Below are 12,735 nucleotides of genomic sequence, written 5' to 3'. Positions count from 1 at the left end.
GGTTGATCATTAGGTTGTTCTTTTAGGTTGATCAATCATTTTCCTTCCAAATTACGTTGTTATCTTACACCGTTTTGAAGTTAATTTTATTTGTATATAACTTTATTTGGATTGGCGGTTGACTAAAATTTTTTAGAGTGATTTTATATTTATATACAACCATCTTCAATGTGTTAATCTTAATAATATTCACCAAGTTTGAATTTAGCATAAATTTATTTTAAAAATCTATTTAAGATAATAAAGTTGATGACTCATTAATAAGGTTTTAACTTTGTTTATCAGAGTTAGAGTTTCACTTGAGGTAAGTTATTTGGATTATTGCGAACCTATAGGTCCTTAGTAGCGTTGACAAAGAAGAACAGCCGGGTAAAAGACAACGAATCTTTTTATTTATATCTTAATTATATATATTTTTATATATAATAATTAAGAATAATTAAAATTTTAGGCGTTTTCTCAAGATTTCTAAGTTTCATCTCAGATTTTGTGTACCTTTACAAGACTAAAAAGAGTAGAATAAGTTTCCCCTTGAAAATGAAAACTCCATCTAGTAATTAATTTTTCTTGAATCCGAGTGGTATCCGACACACATATATGGGAATATGGGATATTGGGCTTAGTTATATCTTAACTATTGTTAGTCAGGCCCAGATGACGAACACCATATATATATATATATAGTTATAGCGCGGGAAACCATTAAATTAATTAATTGTAAAACACACACAAAAATAAAAATAAAAAATGGGGGAAGAAATGAAGCAGCAGAAATTTGGGGGTTTTCCCTTCAAACCCTACTCTATTCAAATCGATTTCATGAGTTCTCTTTACGATTCCCTCGATAAAGGCGGTATCGCCATGCTCGAAAGCCCCACTGGTATTCTTTCTTTCTTTCTTTCTTCTTATTATTATTTTATTTTATTTTTGAATTATATAAAGTAGAAGATATGTAAATATACTTACAGGTACAGGAAAGACCCTAAGTATAATCTGTAGCGCTATGCAATGGCTAATTGATCGGAAAAAGCGCGTAAATTATGAAACTTTAGTTGATACGAATCAGAATGAATTAGATAATGACGATGAACCCGATTGGCTCAAAAGTAGTTTAATGAATAATAAAGTAGAAAGCCCTAAAAAGAAGGTTAAGGTCAAGAAAAGAAATGAATTTACAATTAAGAAAAGAGACAAGAATGGAATTGAGGAGAGTTTTAGGGACTTGTTTGATCATTTTATTGAGGTCGATTACAAAATGTATGGGAATGGTGCGAATGTGAAAAGTGATGGAGAGTTATTAGATGATAAGGAGTTTTTGGTGGACGAATACGAGAGTGAAGATGAGAAGAACGGGAAAAGAAAGGGTGGTGGAATATGCAGTGGCTCGTCTTCGAGTGAAGGTGAAGAGGAAGGTGACGATGACGAGGAAGAGGAAGAGGCAGATTTCAAAATTTATTTCTGTAGCAGAACTCATTCGCAGCTATCGCAGTTTGTTAAAGAATTGAGGAAGACGGTTTTTGCTAGGGAGTTAAAGGTTGCATCTTTGGGCTCTAGGAAGAATTTTTGCATAAATGAAGGTAAGTTAGTGTGTGTTTTTTTTGTTGGTCTTAATTGAATATATGATTACACGAGTTTGATGAAACCTTGCAGAGGTGGTGAAGCTTGGGAATTCTGCTCTCATCAATGAGCGATGTTTGGATCTTCAAAAGAAAAAGAAAAGCCAAGTGTCAAAAATGAAGGTATAACTCATTCTTTCTTTATCTATTAATAATGTGTTTGATTCATTATTTTCGTTAGGATACTATTAGAACACCCAGAATTATAAAATATTACACTTATGAAAGAATTCTTGATAATGTGAGAACAGGAGAAATCTAACACACTCTGAGACTGCTATTGCCTTATGACCTACATGATTATAATACACATAGAATAGCATGCCATTTGTTATGGTTTATAAATTATAGATACAAGTCTTGTATGTTAAAATGTGTTGCTGAATTTGAAAATGTGGATATTTGAACTTAGTCACCGCACTAATCTGTCTTTTTCATTTGATTGACTGATTAAGCGTTTGTCTATTCTGTTGTGACTTATGATGATACAACATGAAGAATATCTTAGTTTGAACCAGTCATTACTTTTGAACATCATGATGGACTTCTCTAATGCTAGTCTGCAGAATTCAGGTGTTGGGGGGAAAGTACGCCAGAGAAAGGCCCAAGGTGGATGCCCGATGCTTAGCAAACAAAAGCTACAAAAGCAGTTCAGGAATGAGATAAATGAGCAGGGACCTTTAGATATTGAAGACCTTGTTCGGCTTGGAGGCAATGTAGGTACTTGCCCATACTACGGTTCAAGAAGCTTGGTCCCTGCAGCAGATCTTGTAGTTCTTCCTTATCAATCTCTTCTTTCAAAATCTTCACGGGAATCACTTGGTTTAAACTTGAAGAATAGTGTTGTTATAATAGATGAAGCTCATAATCTTGCTGACTCTCTCATCAGCATGTATGACGCAAAAATTACTTTGTCCCAGGTAAATGGTGTGGTTTTTAGTAGCTAGTTTATTAAGAGTATATGATATTGCTAATTGTATAAAAGGGTAACCTATTTTGGTCTAACTTTCCATTTCACATAACCAACTTATTTCAGGTCAGAATAGAGATCAAAGTTTGAAAAGTTCTGATCGAAACTAATCTGACCTGGTAGTAACTAGTAAAAAAGGATTACAGGGCAGCTGTTGTATCGGTAACTTTTGACCATAATGACTTATTTTGGTGTGTCCTCTGAAACTCAGACACTTTATGTAACTCCCCTTAAATCAAAAATTTTTCAAACTTCAGTGCTGTTTTCAACCCTAAAACAAGTTGATTACACATTTACACTAATTAGAAATCGGTCCAAAGTTGGTTGCACTTTTATGTAATTATCCCTGCATAAGACTTATTCATGTTTTCATGCTCTTCCCGGCTTTAATTTATGATTTCTTCCTAACCACCCAACCTGGTGATTCACATCATATTACAGTTGGAACTTGTTAACTCCAGTTTAGAGGGTTACTTCCAAAAATTTAGCAATCTTCTAGGACCAGGCAATCGAAGGCACATTCAAACATTGATGATTCTTACTCAAGCCTTTATACAAACCTTGTGCAACCAGGATAATGCTACTTTGGTTCCTTCAGCAAAAAGTGGCTCCGAGTGCTCCTTGTGCATCAATGAATTTGTGTTTTCCCTCAACATTGACAACATAAATTTGGTGAAGTTGCTACAATATATTAAAGACAGCAATATGATTCACAAGGTAAGTTGCTTTGTTGCCTTTTGTGATTATTAATCTATCTATGCAAAGTTGCTTATGGTCTATTTTTGTTCCTGCTCAGGTCAGTGGCTATGGAGATAGAATATTTACCTTACAAAATGATACTACAAGCATTTTATCAGGGTTTCGTGCATTAGCTGGAATATTACTATCACTGACAAATGATGATAGTGATGGACGGATAATAATATCAAGAAAAAGATCAACTGACTCTGGACAGCAAGGAGGATATTTAAAGTATGTTATGCTCACTGGGGAGAAGATTTTTCACGAGGTCTGCAAAAATTTCATAATTCATGAATTTTTTTATAAATTGACTGTAGGTTAACAATGAACTTTTGATAGATTGTTAATGAGGCCCATGCTGTTGTATTGGCTGGTGGAACTCTCCAACCTATTGAAGAAACACAGGGGCGGCTCTTTCCATGGTTACCGCCAGATCAATTGAATTTCTTCTCTTGTGGTCATATAATCTCATCGGACAATATATTACCCATTTCTGTTTCACACGGACCCTCTGGCCAGTCCTTGGATTTTAGCTATAACTCTAGAAGTACATCAGCCATGGTCAGTAAATTTCGCTTTAATTACACTATGTATTATTTATATACAAATGGGTTGATTGGATTGGGTTATTTAATGGGTCAAATCAAAAGTTTAGCCAGAAGGAGAAGGTGTCAAAGGTTAAATCCCCAAGGCCTATTTTTAATGCATACATTCTTCTAAAATGTCTTTATTTAATTATCTAAAATTTAACGAATTAATCATTCACAGAGTAGAAAATAAAAAGCGGAAAGAATTGTTTACAGGCCAACCCGACTAATATAAAAATGACTCATTCTCCGATTACCCAATCTTCCTAAACCGTTCGTATTCCCACTTACATGGTTTCTATGTCTTTGGCATTACCAAGGCTTGCTGACTTGCATAAATTGATAGGTTGGGGAGCTAGGGCTTCTACTTTGCAATCTGGTTTCAGCAGTTCCACAGGGTATAATTGTGTTCTTATCTTCATTTGATTATGAAGAACATGTCTACAATGCATGGAAAGCTTCAGGCATCCTTAGTAGAATAATGAAGAAGAAACGCGTATTCAGAGAGCCAAGAAAAAGCACAGAAGTGGAAACTATTTTGAAAGAATACAAGGATTCAATTGATGCAGCATCTGCTACAAGCTCAAAGGATTTAGTAGTAACCCATAATGGTGCAATGCTTCTTGCTGTAGTTGGAGGTAAGATATCAGAAGGTATCAACTTTAGTGATGGGATGGGCCGGTGCATAGTCATGGTTGGATTGCCATATCCAAGTCCATCTGATATCGAGTTGATGGAACGAGTCAAGCATATTGATGGCCTTGGAGACCCGACAAAAAACTCGAATGGTGCGTGCTTCAGTGGAGATGCTCAAGCAGGATTCGAGATTCTAAGAAATTGCAAACATAGAGGAAGGGAGTACTATGAAAATCTTTGCATGAAGGCTGTAAATCAGTCAATCGGTAAGTGCCAGCTACCACTAAAAAGTCCGTATTTTGGAACTAATTATCTGCATAATACGGCTTAGTGATTATTTCAGTTTCACATACTAGCTGCAAAGACTAATTAATAAATGAGATTATTTAAGAACCTGTTCATCAACTTAATCTAAGAGACATTTACTCTTATCTCCAAAAAACACCTCTCTGTTTTACAACGATGTCCTTTTTGATAATTTTCTGTGCTAAGATAAATTGTCGAACACACAAACAACTGATTGTTTATTTTTACAACTTTAAACAACAAAAGCACATTCATCTGATTATCTGATCTTGATTATTCAACATCATAATCTCACTTTGAAAACTCACATCCAAACGCCCCTAAAACTCTCCAACTTCGAACTTAAAAAGTATACATTAAACTTTAGCACACCAGTTATCTGCTTTTCAATATGATATATAGAACAATACAATTAAGGATATCTTGTGGTGAAGCTAATGATTTTGATATGGTACTGGTTTTCACACATCAAACCTAATTGACTATTGCCGCTGATGTTTTGTGCTTCATTTTGGACTTTTTGTTTATCAGGCAGAGCGATTAGGCACATTAATGATTATGCTGCAATCTTATTGGTCGATGCACGTTACAAATCAGATTCCTCGAAAAATGACCTCTCGCATCGCACTAACAAACTTCCACGTTGGATTAGAGAGCGCCTCATTTCTAACACCAATAATTATGGAGAAGTCCACAAATTACTTCATCAATTCTTCAAATTTCACAAAAGTAAGTCATAGGATTTTAGACGCCTAGATACATACTCGTATAAATTTTGTACTTTTCCCATACTAGGTTGTCATAATTATTGTTACAGTAAATTGTAGCTGAAAAGTATGATATGTGAATACTTACATTGGATGCATTTCAGTCAATTCTAGTAGCAATGTGATTTTTATCTTCTTTAAAGTATGTTTCCTATCATCAAGGCTGGTTTGCATGTTCAGACTCTTATAATACAATCACATATATATAGTTTTCAAAATTTAAAAGGTCAGTGAAATTTTATGAATCTATACCCAATTGTATTGTACTATACGAATATATATTTTCAAAATTATAAATGAAAGTAGGCCATCTCTCTGTTTTACAAATCTCCAACTAAGAATGTCACACATAATCACGTCTTTCGTTTTCTTATGTCAAATTTCCGACAATGAATATATTTAATTATATAAAACGTGTCATTCTTACATTGGCTGCATGTCAATTCGAGTGACATGTGTGAATTTTATCCTCTTTAAAGTATGTTTCCTTGCATCAAGGCTGGTTTGCAAATTTCAGACTCAAATGAGCTACATGAAAATGACTTGATATCAAATCCCCATAAGCCATATGCCTTGCTTTCAATGCATTTTGTTCATTTCACCCTTTTTTTTACCAACACACTGGTACCACTTTATCTTAAGATTAGGGTCCATACAGCTAAGCTCCTAATGAATACAATTGACTAGAAAGCACCTTTTCCCCATTTGTATCTAGATTAAGTTTTTTTTTCTTTTATCAACACAACATTTACAAATACCAAAATACAATATATCAAGTGTAATAGCAACCCATCTTTATAAGTTTTATTGGTCATGAATTTAGGAAAAAAATTATCTACTGTATATATTTCATGCAAACGTTTTAGTTCTTAAGTAGTACTAACTAGTAAGCAATTTTAGCAGGTAACAAGGAGTCAAATCTGAACTTTCACTCACCCACCACCTTTAATTTTTTCTCCTGAATCAGTGGCAATGCACTTTTGACAATATATGGTCAAATATTCAAGTGTTTATTATCATTACACATCCTTTTTCTTCATAAAAAATATTCCATTTCATATCTTTACACTATCATAATCACTCTACTTTTTGTTAAGTGTGCAAACAAAAAGAAAAGGTTCAAAAAATGTATAAAAATAAATAAATCTATGTTGCCCCAACAAAAGATTCAGGTTTTAAATTTGAAATTCTAGGCCGGCTGCATTTTGAAATAAATTTGACATCAATGTTTTTAGCACTTTAGCATCAAGAGTAACCTTATAGTACCATGGTGTGTTGTAGTTTAATGAATTTATCTTTCTAATATGTACTGTCAAAGAAATCTTGTTACTTTTTCTTTGACAGATAAGTTTATAATAATGCAGCTTGTTTAACACTCAGAAGTCTTTTTTCGGCGAATTAGAGTAACATATATAGTGCTCCATTTGTCGTGTTAATGTCATTTCCTAAATCTATTCCTCCAATAAACACACACACAAACACCCTATCCCTTTCTTTTTGTCACACACACATCACACTCTGCTTTTTCTGAGTTGTTAACGAGTCGTTTAGGAAAGACAAACAGAAGTAAGTACAGATGCTGCTCAGGAAGACCTTACACACAACCAAGAAGTTTCTCAACAAAACCCTCCAAAACTTCAAGTGTTTCGTCTTTGGAGGGTATAAAAAGCTAACCAGAGCTCCTTCTTTGAAAATTTTTCGTACTAATATGAACAACCCAAAGATGCAGCAACTGGACAATTTTTACAAACAGGTCTGTGAGCAGTTGGATTCCAATGATGATGTCAAAGTTTCCGAAAAACAAGACCTGGAATCAAATAGAAGCATGATCAACGCACAAGGTCACAATTCAGTGGTAATTAGCAGCGTTGAAGAAGAAGAAAACAACGGTTGCTCTAAATGGGTTGATGGTAGGAGCCAAAGCAGTGTTTTGGAGCGAAAAATGAAAGAATTGGAGATGATGGATGTGAAGGATGAGGAGCATGTCTTAGATGTAGAAGAGGTTCTTCACTACTATTCTTTGCTTACAAGTCCGATTTACCAAGATCTCGTTGATAAGTTTTTCACAGATATGTACTCGGAATTCAACGTTTCACAACCACCGATAAGAAGTAATAGCCTCAATAGCTCTATAAGGAGGCTAGGTCCTTTGAACATCTAGATGATGCCATGCTGCTGGTTTAATTAATCACCATTCTTACAACAATCTTTTTCTGTCTGTGTGTGGATTTGAGTGTTTGTGTATTTTTTTTTTTTTTTTCTGTTTATCTTTTCAATTCTCATGAATATGGAATGATATTAATGAATTTATTTATTTATAGCTGCATCTTTACATACAATAAGGATCTTTAACGGAACTCGTGTCTCACTAGCAACCAGACCGGAACAAGGGTCCAGTTGAAAATACACATCCGGTCATCAGTTGGTTGATTTATGTCACACTGTTCGTCTTTTTGTGTCATGTTTGAGTTTAGCCAGAGTCACTCCTATAGTTTTATCACTTTATGCGCCTAGCAAAAGCCTTGTTTTGAGCCCACGATCACAAACTGATTAGACATCCAAGCTTGTATAAAGTTCACTTAAGCCCCACTATTGCTCTATTATGCCTGTAAGTCTGGTCTGTATCTGAAAAACCGCATGATATGATAGTGGGTTCAAGCAATTCTTAAACGAGCATTTTAACATTAGATGAAAAAATGTCTGCAGAATTTTAAAGAATTTTTTTTGTTTAAGTAGGCCATCAATTGAGCATGATTATTGTTACAAGTTTAAATTTAGATAAATAAACTCTAATGTGATGTGCTTTTTTTTGAACGGTGAATGTAATGTACTAATAATGATACTCGTATTTTTGTAAAGCTCAACCGTTTGTGTCAATCAGTAAATCATGTTTAGCTTTTTAATATAAGGAACGGGCTTTTTGAGCCCATTTAAGACTGGGTATTTGGGCCCCTGGGTCAGGGCTGGTGATCGGACATGGCTTTGTGAATCTCTAGTTCATAAGATAGTTGCTATGGTTTTTGAAATTTTTTGTGAATGATTCCTTTGTTTGTGATATAAATAGATAGCTAACTTATTATCGGTTTTCATAACCCACGACCAGCATGAGAGAAAATACCTTACGCAAAGCTAAAAGGAGCTGCCACAAGAATAAAAGAATCTACCACAACACTACATTACATTTTATATTATGGTACAATTATCATTTTTTTTCGTACCCTTATTATTTTCCTATGTTTAAAGGGAGATGAAACATGATTTCTCATGTTTTTATATAATGTCCCCACTACTAGAGTACTAGGATACCATATCTGGGATCATTTGTTGTTATACATATATTTGTAGAGTAGTAGCATGAAAAGGTACCCTTCAAATTCAAAACTTTATATCCAACTACTATATAATGTGTTTTGTATCTGATCCATTCTGCTGTGATATAACATGAAAAGTTATATTGAAATGCTGAATAATGCGTACTATCTGATTTATCAGATAACCGAAACATCATTTCTTGAATGCTGTACAACTACCGAATCGACATGAAACAATTTGGATTTCTGAACTTTCAAGATTCATAACTTCCTGTTTAGATGTTTTCTTCAATTGTCTTTGTATGGCACTCTCTGCCTAAAGAGTTTCATGCTTACCATTGTTGTTGAAAAAGACCCTTAATGCGGTTTCATAGGCTGTGAAAATAGCTCCGTTAACCACAAAAGCTCTACAAACTGCAGTTCCCAATCCTCTAAACAGCACATTGTATCCATCATTTGCAACACTTTTAAAAAAACAATCCACAATTCCATTATACTTTATTGTTGAAGCAGGTGTTTGTGCTTGAATTCTTGTTTTAAGGACATCTAAAGGGTAGCAACAAACCCAACTAGCAACACCTGCAAGACCGCCAGCAACAAGCATCGTGTGAAAGCTTTCTTGACCACTTGCACGACACCCCGGATGAAGTCTTTCTCTCATGAATTCATATGTCCAAAAATAAAAACCATGTGCAGGCGCATCTCTTAAAGCAGTGATGGTTAACCCTCTGTAGAGCCCTCTCCAACCTTCTGTTCTCAATATGTTTCTTCCTACGCTAATGGGACCTTTTTCGGTGTGTTTACATTGGACTTGTGTTTGTAATTGTAGTCGGATCTTGATTAATTCTATAGGGGAAAGCATTAGGCTTTGGATAGCTCCAGCTCCTACACCTCCTAACGCAACACCTTTGTAAGACGGAGGTTCGTTGGAGCAACAAGACGAGTCGAATGCCCGGGACAAGATAGCATAGATTTGAAACACCATGGCATTCTACAACACAAAGTGAAAATATCAAAGTACTAGAACTATTTGGCACAATGTGGTAGCTAAAGGTGACAATGACAACCCCACAATATATATAAAACTCTATATTTTTAGTAATATTTTTATGTATTTACTTAGTTTTAAAGGTAATTAACAACCCAGACATATGCAATCTAGTTTTGTAGTTTAATTTTACGTTTGTAAAGTATCATAAACACTGTTCGTCAACCCAGAATGAAAATCCTTGCTCCGCCCTTGATTTGGCACATCCAACATTCCAATAGTCTACTCATAATGATTACAAACGATCCTTTACTTTGTGAGGATCATAACCTTTTATTTTGAGGGAATTATCCCCAGGTTGGATTGACCTAGAAACACATATTTTTACATTTTATGTGGGAATCAAATTGTGACTACAATCATAATCCAAAACTCCAAATCTTTGAACAAAACAATTCTAGACGAATTTTGCATTAACATAACTAAAACATACATATATATACAGTATATATATATATATATATATGTACTCCGTAATATTCTTGTGGTGCATGTTTTCAAGATTGAAACGTACCTGGAAGGTAACAGAGGCAAGGGGAGCAGCCATGCCTCTATAAAGGGCAAGTGGGCCTTCTTTAGCTGCAACATTCCTAAATATACTAAAAGCAGAACCAGATTGTGAGCTTTGTTGCCGGACTCTGATACTATCAAGTGGGTATCCGGCAATTATTCCGGCAGACCCACCAAATCCTCCGGCCACAAATTCCTTACCCCAACTGCTTGCAAGAAACTCTGGCCAAAAATCCATTTTTTTTTTTGTTCAAATTTTTTCGCTTAGTTATAGAATCAAACTTGATTGTGTAAGAATATTAAAGAATCAAATCAAAAGAACCCCTTTTGGTATCTCATGCAAGATCCTTCCCTTTTTGTATATATATATATATATATATATAAAGAATTATAGATATAGATATCCGGAATATCCACTCAGTTGTAAGTAATAGGCCACAAACCTAACAATGATAGGACTCTCTTTTGTTATTTTTCTTATATGTATTTTAAAAACATACCCAATCTCATGAATTAAAACAGAATTTAATGTTTTGTATATTTTTGGTTATCTTTTAGAAATAAAACTTGTTTTTTCTTTATTTGTTAACAAGAAAACAGAATAAGAAAAGGACACTACTGTCAAGAGTTCATGTGATTGAAGTAACTGAAAAGAGAATATTGAGGATTATGAGATATGAATAAGGTCACGTTTGGTTCACAGAATTTGATGGAATTTGATGGAATTGGAATTGAATTCCATTTCTTAGTGTGTTTGGTTGGTTAAAGATAGAGGAATCACATTCCGTTAGAATGATAACATTCCCTCATTTGATGGAATCTCCATTCCTTAGGGATGGGGGAAGGAATCTCATTCCGTCCCTCACTTGAATCTTCAAAAAATCAAAAACATTCCGTCAAATTTCATTCCTTCAGATTCTAATTCCTTTAAAAGATTCTATTCCTTCTAAAAACATTTCGTGAAGCAAATGCGCCCTTAAGTTTCCTTATATTTCACTCCCTTCTAAATATACATATTTGCGACTTTGCGTGATGTCACCCACCCCAAGCTTTGTTATTGGTTGTTTGTACGTGGCTTGTTATCATGAAAAACAGCTAAAAACATAGAGGAAAAAAACGAAGTGTGGGCCCATCATTTTATATCACGAGTTTATGGTATTTTTATGTTTTAATGCAACTTATTATTATTAAGCGATAACAAGATAGGTATCGCGCAATAGGACGATGATAATGGTAATGGGTGATTGTGGTGGTTTTAACGATGTGTTTATTAATTTAATTAGATGATGTTTTTTCACAAACCATAAACTTCATAAGGGACATTTTCAGAGTTGTCTCTAAAGATTTATGAATACAGGCCAAACACGAAAATAAAGGACCATAAACTAACGCAACAAATTATATTATATAAGCTAATCTTAAAAACGACAATAAATGCTATATCAACAAATAAAATCTAAAACCTAAAGACAAAAAATTTTTTTCGATAGGTTCAACCTAAAAAGACATAAATAAATGAAAAGCAACAAATATCTATGTCACTGTTTTTTAAATAATATATATATATATATATATATATGGAAAATGATTTATGATGTTAACATCATCTTTTTTGGATGATGTTAACATTATCTTTGTTGGATGATGTTGCTCTCACAAACTCACTTAAATCAATTTCTACACATGTCAAAAAGCCCCCATGATTTTAATGGTTTGTGAGAGCAACATCATCCAACTAAAATAATGTTAACATCATCCAAGTTATCCCCATATATATATATATATATTATTTACAATAAATAATGAACAAAAATAACCACTTGTCATGCTATAAAAAGTGAAACAATGAAAGATTGAAAAAATGTCGCTTGATTAGTTTCGAGTTTTCGATAACTGACGATAAATCTATTTTTAATCCAATAATAGGTATATACGTGGGCTTTTATGGATTAAATTATACAGAGTATGCTTTAGTTTTTAAAATGATTGTTAGAGTTTACAATAGACTTCAATAATTACACACGTATATACATAACAATAATCCTAGAAAAAATCGGGCATCGGTCGGTCGGCCACTTTGGCCACCCTCTACACCGGCCTTGGGCATTTCTACATGTGTTAAAAATGACGTGAGTTCAACATCATGTAATATTTTCTCTTAACGTAAATGATAATGTAGTTTTTTTTATGGTTAAGGGATGTATCTTTTATAGATAGTTTGATTAAGAGTATTATAGTGAACT

At 34.0% G+C, this 12,735-nt stretch overlaps 3 protein-coding genes across 3 annotated transcripts; 2 read left to right on the top strand and 1 right to left on the bottom strand.

Moving 5' to 3' along the window:
• Window positions 1-728: 728 nt before the first annotated feature.
• LOC122589273 (ATP-dependent DNA helicase DDX11) lies at window positions 729-5,714 on the top strand. Its single transcript, XM_043761547.1, has 9 exons — window positions 729-880; window positions 969-1,577; window positions 1,651-1,739; window positions 2,183-2,536; window positions 3,028-3,303; window positions 3,383-3,595; window positions 3,667-3,888; window positions 4,261-4,816; window positions 5,388-5,714. The coding sequence occupies exons 1-9, from the start codon at window positions 748-750 to the stop codon at window positions 5,594-5,596; spliced, it is 2,661 nt and encodes an 886-aa protein (XP_043617482.1). The 5' UTR covers window positions 729-747; the 3' UTR covers window positions 5,597-5,714.
• A 1,292-nt stretch (window positions 5,715-7,006) lies between these two features.
• On the top strand, window positions 7,007-7,906 carry LOC122589275. Its single transcript, XM_043761548.1, has one exon. It carries the CDS (start codon window positions 7,200-7,202, stop codon window positions 7,782-7,784), a length of 585 nt encoding a protein of 194 aa, XP_043617483.1. The 5' UTR covers window positions 7,007-7,199; the 3' UTR covers window positions 7,785-7,906.
• Window positions 7,907-8,774: 868 nt separating this feature from the next.
• LOC122589415 (mitochondrial arginine transporter BAC2) lies at window positions 8,775-10,857 on the bottom strand. The gene is made up of 2 exons (XM_043761709.1): window positions 10,497-10,857; window positions 8,775-9,925 (listed from the first exon to the last, which is right to left on the bottom strand). The coding sequence occupies exons 1-2, from the start codon at window positions 10,728-10,730 to the stop codon at window positions 9,251-9,253; spliced, it is 909 nt and encodes a 302-aa protein (XP_043617644.1). The 5' UTR covers window positions 10,731-10,857; the 3' UTR covers window positions 8,775-9,250.
• Window positions 10,858-12,735: the final 1,878 nt, after the last annotated feature.

The sequence above is a fragment of the Erigeron canadensis genome, chromosome 2, assembly GCF_010389155.1.
Source record: "Erigeron canadensis isolate Cc75 chromosome 2, C_canadensis_v1, whole genome shotgun sequence".
Lineage (NCBI taxonomy): Eukaryota > Viridiplantae > Streptophyta > Magnoliopsida > Asterales > Asteraceae > Erigeron > Erigeron canadensis.
Note: the sequence above shows the minus strand (reverse complement) of the source record. Positions and strands in the feature narration are given on the sequence as shown.

Bases quoted from the DNA above. Each gene is read 5' to 3' on its own strand.
- LOC122589273 (XM_043761547.1), top strand. From the start codon at position 748: ATGGGGGAAGAAATGAAGCAGCAGAAATTTGGGGGTTTTCCCTTCAAA. The intron at 3,304-3,382 runs GTAAGTTGCTTT...GTTCCTGCTCAG, and splicing joins ACAGCAATATGATTCACAAG to GTCAGTGGCTATGGAGATAG. The intron at 3,889-4,260 runs GTCAGTAAATTT...ATAAATTGATAG, and splicing joins CTAGAAGTACATCAGCCATG to GTTGGGGAGCTAGGGCTTCT.
- LOC122589275 (XM_043761548.1), top strand. From the start codon at position 7,200: ATGCTGCTCAGGAAGACCTTACACACAACCAAGAAGTTTCTCAACAAA.
- LOC122589415 (XM_043761709.1), bottom strand. From the start codon at position 10,730: ATGGATTTTTGGCCAGAGTTTCTTGCAAGCAGTTGGGGTAAGGAATTT. The intron at 9,926-10,496 runs GTACGTTTCAAT...TTTGTGTTGTAG, and splicing joins TTGCCTCTGTTACCTTCCAG to AATGCCATGGTGTTTCAAAT.